Source organism: Castanea sativa, chromosome 2, assembly GCF_040712315.1.
Source record: "Castanea sativa cultivar Marrone di Chiusa Pesio chromosome 2, ASM4071231v1".
In the NCBI taxonomy this organism is placed as follows: Eukaryota; Viridiplantae; Streptophyta; class Magnoliopsida; order Fagales; family Fagaceae; genus Castanea; species Castanea sativa.
The window spans coordinates 9,108,268-9,122,058 of record NC_134014.1 but is presented as its reverse complement, the minus strand read 5'-3'; the positions used below and the strand labels follow the sequence as shown (position 1 = coordinate 9,122,058).

Sequence of the window (13,791 nt, the reverse complement as noted above, 5' to 3'; positions counted from 1 at the left end):
GAGAAATTGAAGTTGGGGGAAAAGAAAAAATAAAAAGGGAAAGAACATACCTTAAAGGGACTTTCCAAATCTAATGCCACTTTGGCAACTTTTGCGGATGTAGAGAGAGCAACTGGAAATTTATAATGTTAAAAAAAACTTAGTTCACAAGAGTAGCAATTGAAGGGGGAAATGAAGAGTTGAGAATTGGAAGAAGCCCAAATAAATGTGAGTTGGATTTCATGAGTTAAAAGAATGTGTAAGGTTGTTCATAGTGAGTTGGATTTAATGAGTTAAAGAATGTGTAAAGTTGCACTATTTATTTATATATTAATATTGTTTAAAAAATGAAGGGAAAATAAAAAAGGTAACATGAATCATGATCAATGATGTAGCTCAACTGGAGCGTAGTAACAATTAAATCTTAGCTTTAGTTTTTAGATATAAATAAATAGATATAGATATCCAGTCTCATGACTTGGTTTATGCTTGTCTGTTAATTGTCTATTAGATGGATGGTACATCACTCCATCTTCATATGCAAACCTTTATTGCTCTGTTGTTTTGTGCATTAGTCTGTACTTATATAATTTCATTTTCTTAATGTAATTCCCAAGTCACTGAGCTCACGTCGTAAGATGCTTATGCTTTTATTAAAAGGCTTGGAAGAGACACGAGTTGGATTTACAACTGTAAAATGAGTTTCATATTTTCTCATGGTTTTTGAAATCAGTCTGTGTATTCAAATGCTATCTGGATTAATTTCACACTTTATGGGATTTAAAATAACTCCTAATCTCCTTTAAACAGATCATGAGATTTATATGTATGACTTGATTGAAATTACCTGTTCAATCATGCCTCCAATTTTGACATATTCTTTTCATCCCTTATGTGTCTTTTTAAGTCATGAAAGTGTGAGATTGCCGCCTTCAACAATGTATTATAATTAAACATTATAAGCATAACTCAAAATATAACACAAACTTACCAAAAGTCTTAGGGTCTCTATCATAGCCTTAAAATCCTGCAAGAAATTGATGCCTTTGGTCGAAACTCTAGGGATCACTTAGTATTGCATCAACTAGATCTTTTTCTAGAGCATCTTCTTGCTCGCTAAGCTCCATCATGACAACAGCAAAGACAAAGATTCGGGTCCAATTTGAAGGTTTATGGCAGACTTGATTTTGCTCGATTATGGTTATGGGTTATGATACTAGGTTTGCTCGATTTTTACCTCAACTAAATAATTTGCAAGATGCTTGATTTTTGTTGCTGAATTTGTTTATTTGTTTCTGTTTTGGGCATAATTTTTTTTTTTGTTTAAATCTTTTTTTTTAAATTTTAATTAACAATTTTAAAAATTCAAAGAAAACCAAAATTATGTCATTTTCAAAGGCACTAACACCACATTTTTGACAGAGAGGGATGACTCAAATAAAGTTAAAATTTATAGGACTGAATTAAGTAAGGTTTTAAAAATTAAATAATTAAATTGAGTAAAAATAAAGTTAGAGGACTAGATTGAATTTTGTGCAAACTTAAAACGTACAAAAATTGTAATTTAGCAAAACAAAGAAGGAGCCAAATGAAAAATTGAGAGTATATATAACGGCTCCTCCAACTCCAACTTGTAGTTAAAACCCAATTTCACATTGTCTTCCCGCGGGAAAAAAAAAAACAGAAAAAGGAATTTCTTTTTTCGTTCTCAAAAACACAGAGAGGAAGAGAAGAGAAAGAGAAGGATCAAGAAAGCAACACACAGTAGTCAACGTACTCTTTTCTTTTTCCTAGTCTTAGCCATTTCAAGCAAAGAAAGAATTGCCAAACAAAAACTCCTTTTTCTTTTTTTGGGTTCTACAAAGTTACCAACTTGCACTGAACTTTTGGTTGAATTCTTGTGCATTTTTCTTGTTGCATTCTTGATTCTTGTTACTTTCTTTTGATGGGTTTCTCATATAACAGCTTTTTGTGTTCTTTGAGAGAGAGAACACAACTCTTTTGGAGAGGAAGAAGGAAAAAAAAATGTTTGAAATTTCCTCTGTAATCTTCATCCTTTTTTTTGCAAAAATTAACATTTTGATTCGTTTTATGCTATGTTTTTGTATGGAAAGGTGTTTTTTTTTTTTTTCTAGCAAAGATTATCCCAATTTGTATTTTGAGCTCTTTCAGTTGTACTTTAATGCTTCCTCTTCCTCAGCTGAGAAAACAGAGAGCATTAGGGTTTTTGGACTGAGGATTGAGGAAATTTTGTTTAGCTTTCAATTTATGCATCTGGGAAATTCAATTTGGGGGTTTCTTTCTTGTTCAACAAGTTTTGTGTGAAATTTTGTAATTGAAATAATGGGATGTGAGTGAAAGTTTGATATTGGGTGTTTTGTTTGGCAGGTTTTTGTTTTGGGGGTTAAGGAATTATGGCTATAGCAGTATGACAAGGGGTGAGCGAGAGATCATTCTCTTCGAACAAGGATGGGAGCTTATGCAGAAGGCGATCACAAAGCTGAAGAACATTTTAGAAGGGTTGCCTGAGCCGCAGTTCAGCGGCGAGGACTACATGATGCTCTACACGTATTGATTTCTTTGCCATTTTGCTTTATTTGCTTTGTTTTATAATTATTATTATTTTTAATGAATTGTGTGTGTTTTAAAGTTTTAGAGTTTGATGGAAATGATTGTGATATTGTCTGTTATGCTTGATGTTATATACACAGAACCATCTTTAACATGTGTACACAGAGGCCTCCTCATGATTATTCCCAACAGATCTACTATAAGTACAGGGAAACATTTGAAGAGTACATAACTTCAACGGTGAGGAATATTACATGTTTTATTGCGAATTTTTTTTGAAGTGGCTTGAAGAAATGTGTGTGATAAAACTGCTTGCTGTAGATATCATGCTGGGAGGTATAGGATTGAATGGTTATGGAACAGGAAATGCAGTGTGAGTTGTATAAAATCAGGGAAGACGTCAGGCTTCCTTTCATCTTTGGAAGGCAACAAATATTTTTAGTTGAATCTTATTCTTGTGTGACATTGGAGAATTGGAGTTCTCCTTACTAGGTTTTATCCTTTATGTTTTTGGGTTGGTTCAGTTGTGGGTTGCGAAGACAATGGTTTATTGCTCTAATTGAAATCTTGCTAGTCCACAAGGGAAGGTTATTACATAGTGAGGTATTGACAGATCTCTGCTTAGAGATGTTTAGTATGCTATTACTGGATATATTATTTTGAATATGAAGAATTAAACTGAGGTCTCTTGATACCATAGTTAGTGAGGAGTTCTTTTTTATTATTATTAACCTTTGCTTTAGTAAAGAGTTAAACGTATCAGGCTAAACCTTTATTTTACTGTCAGCAGAATTGGCAGTTATTTCTTTTACTTTGAAACACATTTTCTGTTTATAATAAGGGAAGCATTTCTTTAGGGTGTTAGCATTCAACTCTCAAAAACCTAAAATCCATATGCGCTATATGAGCCAATGGGTTGATGATTGAGTAAAGGCACTTTAATGGAAAGCATTGGATTGTTGTGACACATGACACCTAAATTATTACGAAAAAGAATTCCATTTGAAAGGGAGGTTAGTCAGAGTGTTGCTTGATGTGGTGTGATGGAAAGCTTAAATGTTAAGGAGAGATTTGATAGAATAATTACATTTGATACTAACACTATTATCAGAGTAAATATTATCACCTGGTCACCACCAACAGATCGAACCATCAAAATGAGACTTCTTAAGGTGTTATATTTACCCTCACAGATCCAAGATCCCTACATATGGCCTCTCTGTCAAGACAATTGAGCATCCTTCCCATCTCTGAAGTGGCTGTTCTATTTCTTTGACATACCTCATTCTCGGATTGGAGAACAATTTTGTTAATTTTCAGTAGGTTTCACATTTACTTGTTGATCATTTGATGGCCTCTGCTGCATGTTGATTAGATTTTAAGTTCATGCTTTGTTGTCCATTTTTTGCATGCAAAAATGAGATTAAGGAAACATTAAAAGGTAATATTACACATCCACTGTAATTTAATATTGTTACTGCTTGTTATACCATTCTCAGAAGCTTTCTGCCTTTCAAGTTCTCAATGGTTTGTGAGTATGTTGAAAGATGAAGAAAGCATTCTTATTCTTTTCTTTGGAAAAGAAGTATTACCGGTTATTGTTTAGACTTTAGTTATCTATGAGGAGTGAGGAAAACTGTCTGGAAAGTAATTAACAAGATAAGGACATTTGCTGGATCAGTATCTCACTTCTAGCTAAAGCAATGTCATGAATCTTAGCTCCAATTTATTGTTTGTGTGCATGTGTGTGTGTATATATATATATATATATATATATATATATATTTGTGTATGTATTTATAATTCTCTTATGGCACTTCCTTCTCCAATAATAATGGGATTGAGGGTGAGTTTGTGGGTTCAAAACCCACTGGGTGTGTAACTTACCAATAAATAAAATGTATTTATAGTTCTCTTGCAATCAACTTCTAACAGTTTCTTCTTCTGTACAGGTATTACCATCTTTAAAAGAGAAGAATGATGAATTTATGTTGAGAGAGCTTGTGAAAAGGTGGGCAATCTACAGAGTTCTGGGGAGATGGCTTTCTCATTTCTTCAGTTATCTTGATCGATATTTTATTGCTCAGTGGAACCTTCCGCGCCTTAATGAAGTTGGACTTACTTGCTTCCGTGATCTGGTATGTCATGTCTGAATCCCTATTTGATGGTTCCATCTTGATTAATGTTGTAGAGGCCATTCTTATTTTTATTGCCTCTTGATAATGGATTAGTTCACATTCCAAATTAAGGCTTGAAAGTCTTGCATCCAATTTTATGTTCACTTTCCTCCAAATGAAATATAAATCGTGATACAGAATTACCAGATTTGTTAGATAGCTGTGCTTTTCATGCATCCTAGTTTTTTGTTTTGTTTCTAATCATGCTGCCTGTGTGCTTTGGCTTTTTCATTGTACCTTTTCATTGTTTTTGGAATGAAGTATTATTTACCTATCAAAAAAATTTTAATTCTGATTTCAGGTATACGAGGAGTTCAATGGAAAAGTTAGGGATTTTGTAATTTCTCTTGTATGTTTGTACTTTTGCCTGCTTTATATACTGCACTTGTATAGCCCTGAAATAAGTCTACTTAAAACAATTCTTTTCAATCAGATCAATAAAGAACGTGAAGGAGAGCAGGTTGATCGAGCTTTACTGAGGAATGTTTTAGATATATTTGTCGCAATTGGAATGGGGCAAATGGATCAGTATGAAAATGATTTTGAGGCAGCGTTTCTTAAAGATACTGTTGCTTACTATTCACAGAAAGCTTCCAGCTGGATTCTAGAAGATTCTTGTCCAGATTATATGCTGAAAGTAAACTTTATATGCCCTTGTTATTTGATAAAAAGTGATTTCTTATAAATGTAGAATTATTCTCCTAATGTGTGTTGGGAATTCCAGGCTGAGAAGTGTTTAAGACGAGAGAAAGATGGGGTTTCTCTTTACCTGCATTCTAGTACTGAGGCAAAGCTACTGGAGGTTTGTACTTTTTTATATATATATTTTTTAATAATCTAGCTTTTCTGGTGTAGTAGTCCTGTGAATGATGTTTTATTAGGTTGATGAAATATTAAAAAAATTTAGTGATGCTTATTGATTCTTGCAATGCCTTTCAATGTTTTACTACTAAATCTGTAAATCTGGTTGTTACTTTGTTATATGACTTCTTTATTATTCTGTGTAGAAAATTCAACATGAGTTTTTGTCTGTATATGTGACCCAACTGCTTGAAAAAGATAACTCTCAATGCCATGCATTGGTTAGAGATGACAAGGTACTTGGTGATTATATTATTTTTGAAATAGTTTTGCTGAGATTATTTAAAAATTGGCCAATTATTGCTGCTTTCTTATCTTTTTTTTTATTTTTTATTGTGTTTAATGATGTCTAAGGTGGAAGATTTGTCAAGAATGTCCGAGCTTCTTTTTTATTTATCAAAAAATAAAGAAAGGTTCAGGCTTCTTTTTAGAATACCTCGAGGCATAGAACCTGTTTCCAGCTTATTTAAGCAGGTTAGTAGCCTACAGCTTATGCTTTATTCATTTGTCTTCAATTTAAAAGGGATCTTAAGCATGGCACATCTTCCTTCTTTCTCATTAAAGCTGTTTTTTCCACTGTTCTGTAATGCAGTATGTCACTGCTGAAGTAACAGCCTTGGTCAAGCAAGCAGAAGATGCAGCAAGCAACAAGAAGGTCTGTGCCTTGATTTCTCTTCAATGCTTTACCACAGTAGGAATCAAATAAGAAAATACTTTCTTTTCATACCCTTGAGGTGGCATCCATAATACTTCTTCACATAAGTGTTTTATTGTTCTTATATTCACGGAGCCATTCTAAAATCTTGGTGACAACATGCAACACTTTGAATTATTTCAGACATGTTACATTTCCCTATACAAAATGTAAGATTAGATACATTTGGTTTACTTGAATTTTGTGTTTTGTGTGTGAATATGTGTCATCTATGTGGCAATTAATTGTTGCCCTATTGCTGAGTAAACTTTTAGAATGTCTGAAGTATCCAATGGGATCTCTGGCAGAAATTTCAGTAGCCTGAGGCCATAAGCTACATTCTAATTTGTTCCTTTTGAGGGTGAGTTCTAGTTAGCCAATTTGAATATGTTTCAGAGATGTGATAGAAACATATTGAAATATAAAACAAAACTTAGAACAGTATAAAAATAAGCGTGGAAAGATCACTTGTTACAACAAAGTGGAATAATGGAATTAAAAGAGTGAGGCATGAAGACACAGAAAATGTTATATAAAAAAATAATTACATGCAAACGGATTAATTTTAATTTATACAGTCATTATAAGTTCATTATGAATACAGCCGTTATAAGAATGAGTCCATAAAGTGTATGGTCACCATAACCTACATGGGTGAATTGGCTTAGGTGTATGATCTTTCAAAATTAAAATTATTTCTAGGTTCTGAATGACTCATTTTTAATGACCCAATGCTAATCATTTAAGAAAATGTAATGACTAAATAAAAACCCAATTGGATTGATAAATGAAAAGATGCTTCAGCCAATTATTACTGAATTTGTCATCCTACATTTTTTTTTTTAGAATAAGGGTCTATTTGAGATTTGCTTATTTTGCTAAAACTGAAAACTTTTTACTAAAAGTACTATAAATAAAGGTAAAAGTTAGTTGCAATAGTATAATGAGACTCATGAATAGTATCAAAAAGTGCAGTGAGACCTATGAATAATAGCAAAAATAAGCTGAATAGTAAAATAAGTTGGTAAAATTAATCATACCAAACGGACACTAAGTGAGAAATCCTTCAATTTTTTTAATCCAATAGAAAATCAAACCTTGTATGTTCACCTGCAATCTATAAGGCGAGTTCCAATAGGCTTACGATTTGAGTTGCATTTTGAATACCTTCACATCACATATCATCTTAAGGTTAGTGATATATAATATTAGCATTAGTGACTTAGTATAGACTAATGCAACGAAAATGATCATTAGAATGTTAGGTTCAGTGACTTATTCCAGACCATTGTATCTTGACCATTGTGTACTGATCTTTTTTCTTTTTTATTTGATCTTTTTATATGTGCCAGTATTTGAACAGTTCATTGTGCTCATAATTCTCACTATTGTTTTTTCTTATATTATTTTCACAGGCCGAGAAAAAGGACATGGTTGGTTTGCAGGAACAGGTAATTGTATGAAGATTGTACTTGTAGAATTTGTCTGGACTGTTTAATTTTTGGAAACTGTTATAGATTTTGTGCTCTTCAGGTTTTTGTCAGAAAAGTGATTGAGCTACATGAAAAATACCAAGCATATGTGAATGATTATCACACTTTTCATAAGGTTTGTGTTAGAAAATGCCTTCAGGGTTTTCATGATCACACACATATGTTCCTCTACATCTAAATATTCTGTGTTTCATTTTAGGCGCTCAAGGAGGCTTTTGAGGTCTTCAACAAGGGGGTTGCTGGAAGTTCAAGTGCAGAATTGCTTGCTACCTTTTGTGATAACATTCTTAAAAAAGGCAGTAGTTGGAAACTGAGTGATGAAGACATTGAAGAAACACTTGAAAAGGTCTCCTTCACTCCTGATGAGTTATTCTATTTAGCTTCTAATAGAAAATATTTTAGAACATAATTTTCTAATCAACCTGCAGGTAGTAAAGTTGCTTGACTATATCAGCGAAAAGGACCTGTTTGCCGAATTCTATAGGTAAATAGTCATATTTTCAAATAATTGTTGTCTTCAATCGATTCTTTTTAAAATTGAAATTGCATTGATTATAAAATTGCATTGATTATTTCTTTATGCTTACTTTAAGAACAAGAAGTTGTAAATGATTAATTTATGTTGCATAATTTATGGCAGGAAGAAGCTTGCCCGACGGCTTCTTTTTGACAAGAGTGCAAATGATGACCATGAGAGGAGTATTTTGACGAAGATTAAGCGGAAATGTGGTGGTCAGTTCACCTCAAAGATGGAGAGAATGGTTAGTTACCTTAAAATTGTTCAGGAACTAAATTTTAAATGTTAATGAAGTACATTTTTTTGTACTGATGGATCCCAATATATTATCACTATTCAGTATCCAAAATAGTACTCTAGTGGAGACTTATTCCATTGAATTTTTTTTTTTTTTCCTTCTTGTAGGTTACCGACTTAACATTGACCAGGGAAAACCAGACCAGCTTTGAGGAGTATCTGAGTAATAATTCACATGCAAATCCAGGGATTGACTTGACTGTTACTGTTCTGACTACTGGCTTTTGGCCACGTTACAAGTCTTTTGACCTCAACCTTCCACCAGAGTTGGTAATTTGGAATTCTTTTGTTGATAATATAAATTTACAATGTTAATTATTGTGGAAGTCACTAACTTCCTTCTCTTTTACTGCTATTGCTTTAGGTCAAGTGTGTCAAAGTTTTCCGGGAATTCTATCAAACAAAAACAAAGCACAGAAAACTTACATGGATATACTCTTTGGGTACTTGTAATATCAGTGGGAAATTTGAACCCAAAACTATGGAACTGATTATGACCACTTATCAGGTGATATGTTCACAAAGTTTTATTTCTATCATGCAAATGCTTTTATGTAAATGTGAGTGCCCCGTTCGAATGGTTTTATGTCTTGCTAATATAGAGGGATAATTCTTCTTCTTGTGGGACAGGCCTCAGCCCTGTTGCTTTTCAATTCCTCGGATAGATTGAGTTACTCGGACATCATGACAGAATTAAACTTGACCGATAATGACATTGTTAGACTTCTCCACTCCTTGTCATGTGCGAAGTACAAGATTCTGAACAAGGAGCCTAACACGAAAACAATATCTCCTACTGATTACTTTGAGTTCAACTCTAAGTTTACTGACAAAATGAGGAGGATCAAGGTACTGAGTTATTTTCTGAATGTCTTGTTCCAGTTTGCCATTTCAATTTGCTGATTTTTGCTAGGGATGTTTAATCTATTGCTTGGTATGATGTGCAGATTCTTCTCCCTCCAGTGGATGAGAAGAAGAAAGTAATTGAAGATGTTGACAAAGACAGACTGTATGCCATTGATGCCTCAATTGTGCGCGTCATGAAGAGCCGTAAAGTTTTAGGCCACCAGCAGCTGGTCATGGAGTGTGTTGAGCAGTTGGGTCACATGTTCAAGGTTTATGGCACCTCTTTTCCTCATATATAATTTATGTCCTGTTCCTTTTAATCAGCTGTATCTCACTGCTGTTGCTTGAAATGTGATTTTGCAGCCTAATTTGAAGGCAATAAAGAAGCGCATTGATGATCTGATCACTCGAGATTATTTGGAAAGAGACAAGGATAACCCTAATTTGTTCAGATACTTGGCATGAGGTGTCGTAGTTGAATATCACCAAATGAATTGGTGGCTATTAATGCTGCAAATAACAAAGAAAGAGTGTCAGTTCACGGTGGAGAGAGAAAAAAAAAAGGCTTGTACATAAATGCCACTAAGTGAGTGCCTCTTTTGTTGATTGATTAGAAGCTGTAAGCAGAGAATGCTTGTACATTTTGCCTTGAAAGCCAGGTATGGAGAACAACTGTAGATGTAGCACCCAGGTTGGTGAAATTGTAATTGATTCTATAAAGTGGTCCAGTGCACCAGTTGGATCCCGCCCTGTATCTTAATGTTGCAATTTTTTGCAATGTCCGTCTCATGACTTAGTTTCTGCTTGTTTGTTAATTGTTTATCTCCACACCCCCACCCCCACCCCCACCCCCACCCCCGACCCTGCAGAAAATGAAAAGTGTATCTTGATGTTACTTGTCATTGCTTGCAAGCCTTTATTGCTCTGTTGTTTTGTGCATTAGTCTGGACTTTCTATAATTTTATTTGCTTATAAATTTCGAGTCCCTGAACCGGAGTCGTAAGATGCTTATACTTTTATTGCAAGGCTTGGGACGCATGTTGGATTTACAACAGTAAAATGAGTTTCATATTCTCTCATGGTTTTAGAAATCAGTCTGTCTATACAAATGTGATCAGGATGAATTTTACACTTAATGGGATTGAAAATAACCCTTAGCCATTAGCCCCAAGGATTATTGCCAATCAATTGTCAGTCATGGATTGTGATGTCATGTGGGAGCCATTATTCCAGTCAATTGGTGATTAGGTATTGTGATGTATGATTATATAGTATCCAGAAACCACCATATGCAAAGACCCTAATAAATCTGTGGGGAGAGAACTAGTCATTGTTATTTATGTACAGTTTTGTTGAGATCTAAACTCATTTGCATTAATTTTTTAAAGAGTGAATGAGGGGTTCTAACACAGACACCGCAAACTCCACTCATTTGCATGTCTGTGATGTCATTGTATCAAAATGATTTTTTAGACACAAACAAACATAGTAGCTGAGTACTTGCTGTAATTGTTCACTGCCTCTTAATTATGTTGTTTGGTCCTGTCTGATTTTGTCGATGCCCCACTCAGCTGCTACATAGAATCTCTTTACTGTCAGACTGCCCGCTGGCAGATTTAGATGTATCCTAACTTCTTTTCTGTAATGAATGTAACAATTATAAAACATCAATTTTTCATTTCAATCCTAGAGGTGTTGGGGTTCTGATAACAGATAGGAAGGTCATAAAGAGTTTTAAGGCTTTGAATCTTTTAATTTTTCTGTTGTGAGAATAATTTCAAGGCCTTAGTTATGATTAAAAAAACAATCCAAATTGATATTTGTGCAAAGATGGAGGTAGCTCTCAGATTTGCAATTTTGGTCATGATAATGAAATGCATGAGTGGTAATGTGATATTTTAACCAACTTGACACGGCATCAACTCCATAGGCAGGTTGTATTTTCACCCATGTAAACAGCTCGTGAGTAGTCAAATGTGCGAGACAAACTTATTGCAACCCATTTGAGGCCAACTTAAAGACCAATAATGAGAAGAAAATCGTTAAAAAAAATTGCCTCATAGTGCTGGTCTAGGCCTAACTAGGTTCTACTTAGCTTTATGATAGGAAATTCACAACAATTGAGTTTTGTTGGCAAGCTTTTACTGGTCCTTGTTTGAATTCACAATTGACATCACTTTTTTACTTACCACTAACAATCTGTCGCGTCAACCGGGTGTGAAATTTAGAGGCGAAAGTAATTTTCTTTTCTTTTTTTAAATAAAGTTTTTTTGTAAAACTTGTCTGAAACTATTTTTAGGATAATAATCACAAGTTGTCCTGTCCTGCACAATTTGTTTTTCTTGCGCAAGCAAACACCAAAAGAAAATTGCAGAGTTTTCTCCATATTCTAGTGTGAACAATATGAGTGATTTATTTATAATATACCAGGTGCGGCTGCACTTATAATTCAGGGGTACCCCCTGACTTGAAAAAATATAAATATTTATATATAAAAAATACTTTTTTATTAATTTAATTACCCTCAAAAATATTTTTGCACAATTTGACTTAAATCTTGCACACCATAATCACAAATCAATGCCCAAAATCAAACAACATAGATCAGCTCATCCCAAAACTAATTAACAACACAAATCACTCTCCCTTTCTCTCATAAACCTTATCTCATCTTTGTTCTCTATCTGACTTTCTATGTATCTCCGACTCTAAGAGTAGAATGTGAGTGTTTTTGAGTTCTGAATGCCTCTCTTTATTGTAAATTTATATTATATATATGTGAGAGAGCATGCGTGTATGATACTAATTGTGTGCATTATTGTTATTTTTTTATATAATGTTATTTGTGTGAATTGTAAAGCGTGTGGATGTGTACATACATGGTATAAATATAATATAACTTTATATAATTTAATAACCAAGGAATATAGAGGATTTGTTACATGTGTATATTGTTATGATGTTATAATAACTTTCTGTTATAAAATGTGATTCAAAGAAAAAATAATAATAAAGTTAGTGATTGTTACATGTATTATTTATGTATGGATGAGTGTGGTTATGTGGGTCAATAATTAATATAAGGTCAATAATTTATAAAAAACAATAACAAATAAATAATGACAATTACATAAAAATTAAAATAAAAATGTTATACAAACTTAACAAAATAAAATGGTCACATCTACATTGACAATAGATAGTCACAATTGATAATGAACTATCACATGACGATTTCAAAATATGAAAACTCGTAAAAAGAAATTGTAAATTTTTTTTTTGTCAATAACACATTATATTCAAGTTCTTTTTTTATTAAAATTTGCTTTTAATTTAAGTTTTTTAACGACCCTCTCAATAAATTTCCTGGAGGCTCCACTGTAATATTCTATAGACTTCAAACTTCAAAGTTGGACAATACATGCATAAAAGGAAGGGCTGCAATGAGGTTCAATGGACATGAACAAACAAACAATCAAACGTGCCGAATTCACAATTTGCTTATGTAAAACGAAAGCAAAATTAACGGTCCTCTTCACATTCCCCACTCATGAAAAAAGTGACCAAGAAATAAAGAATAACTCCCATGAACAGACACAATCTACTACTAGTACTAACACGCTTGTCTTTTTCTATCTTCCAATGGTTACACTTTTTGGTTTGCTTTTGTCTTCAACAAATTATTTGTTTAATCATGTTAGGCAATCGCAATTTAAGCTTGTGAATTGAACCCATTTGCTGAGATCACCCTCAAACTCTAACCCCAAAGACAAACACAGAGTTATTATTGGAAAAAGATAGTTTGGAGGAAAGGGAGGTGAAGTTTTCTTTCTTCCAACAACTTGAGGTAATGGCATTGACAAGTAGGTACAGCAAGCAAAGCACACCTTTGCGTGAGCACTAGGTTTCTTCTAGTGGGTTGTCATTTCCAAAAGTCATGAAATGGGTCCAGCCCTTGTTTTGTTTTGTATCTCAAACATGGCTACTGGCCTCTCTGCACTCAACCTTCCAAAGTCAAGACTCAAGCAAGGTGTTGATTTGTGATTTGATGAATTTTTTTTTTTTTAATGTTCTATTTCTTGGGATGTGAATTCCTAAAATACCAGTTCAACATTTTGACTTGTAGTTGAAAAAAAAAAAAAAAAACTTGGTCCATGTTTCCATGCCCAAAAAGATTGTTATAGTTACTCTTGTTTTTTTTTTTTTATATTGACATAGGGCTGTTTAATATTCTTGTAATTTCGTCATGTCACTAAGGTGAGAGACTAAATTGATTAAGCCCTCTCTCTCTCTCTCTCTCTCTCTCTCTCTCTCTCTCTTTACTCTTCTTTCCTCTCCTTTAACCCTAGTCTCTCA

At 33.5% G+C, this 13,791-nt stretch overlaps 1 protein-coding gene across 2 annotated transcripts; it reads left to right on the top strand.

The window, feature by feature from the left end:
* Nucleotides 1–1,054: 1,054 nt before the first annotated feature.
* On the top strand, nt 1,055–10,379 carry LOC142624306 (cullin-1-like). Of its 2 annotated transcripts, none has more exons than XM_075797835.1 (20): nt 1,055–1,199; nt 2,368–2,547; nt 2,691–2,790; nt 4,503–4,688; nt 5,029–5,076; nt 5,161–5,364; nt 5,452–5,529; nt 5,735–5,824; nt 5,943–6,062; nt 6,181–6,243; nt 7,698–7,733; nt 7,816–7,890; nt 7,975–8,121; nt 8,204–8,259; nt 8,416–8,536; nt 8,698–8,859; nt 8,954–9,097; nt 9,220–9,438; nt 9,537–9,704; nt 9,799–10,379. In XM_075797835.1, exons 1-20 carry the CDS (start codon nt 1,177–1,179, stop codon nt 9,898–9,900), a joined length of 2,322 nt encoding a protein of 773 aa, XP_075653950.1. In that variant the 5' UTR covers nt 1,055–1,176; the 3' UTR covers nt 9,901–10,379. The 2 variants fall into 2 exon arrangements, with proteins under 2 accessions (XP_075653950.1, XP_075653952.1); XM_075797837.1 differs by lacking the exon at nt 1,055–1,199 and adding an exon at nt 1,633–1,752.
* Nucleotides 10,380–13,791: the final 3,412 nt, after the last annotated feature.

What these genes read in the sequence shown, in the direction of transcription:
- LOC142624306 (XM_075797835.1), top strand. Translation starts at nt 1,177, where the DNA reads ATGGTTATGGGTTATGATACTAG. An exon ending in GTCCAGATTATATGCTGAAA is followed by an intron (nt 5,365 to 5,451) that starts GTAAACTTTATA and finishes TGGGAATTCCAG; the next exon opens with GCTGAGAAGTGTTTAAGACG. An exon ending in TTTCCAGCTTATTTAAGCAG is followed by an intron (nt 6,063 to 6,180) that starts GTTAGTAGCCTA and finishes TCTGTAATGCAG; the next exon opens with TATGTCACTGCTGAAGTAAC.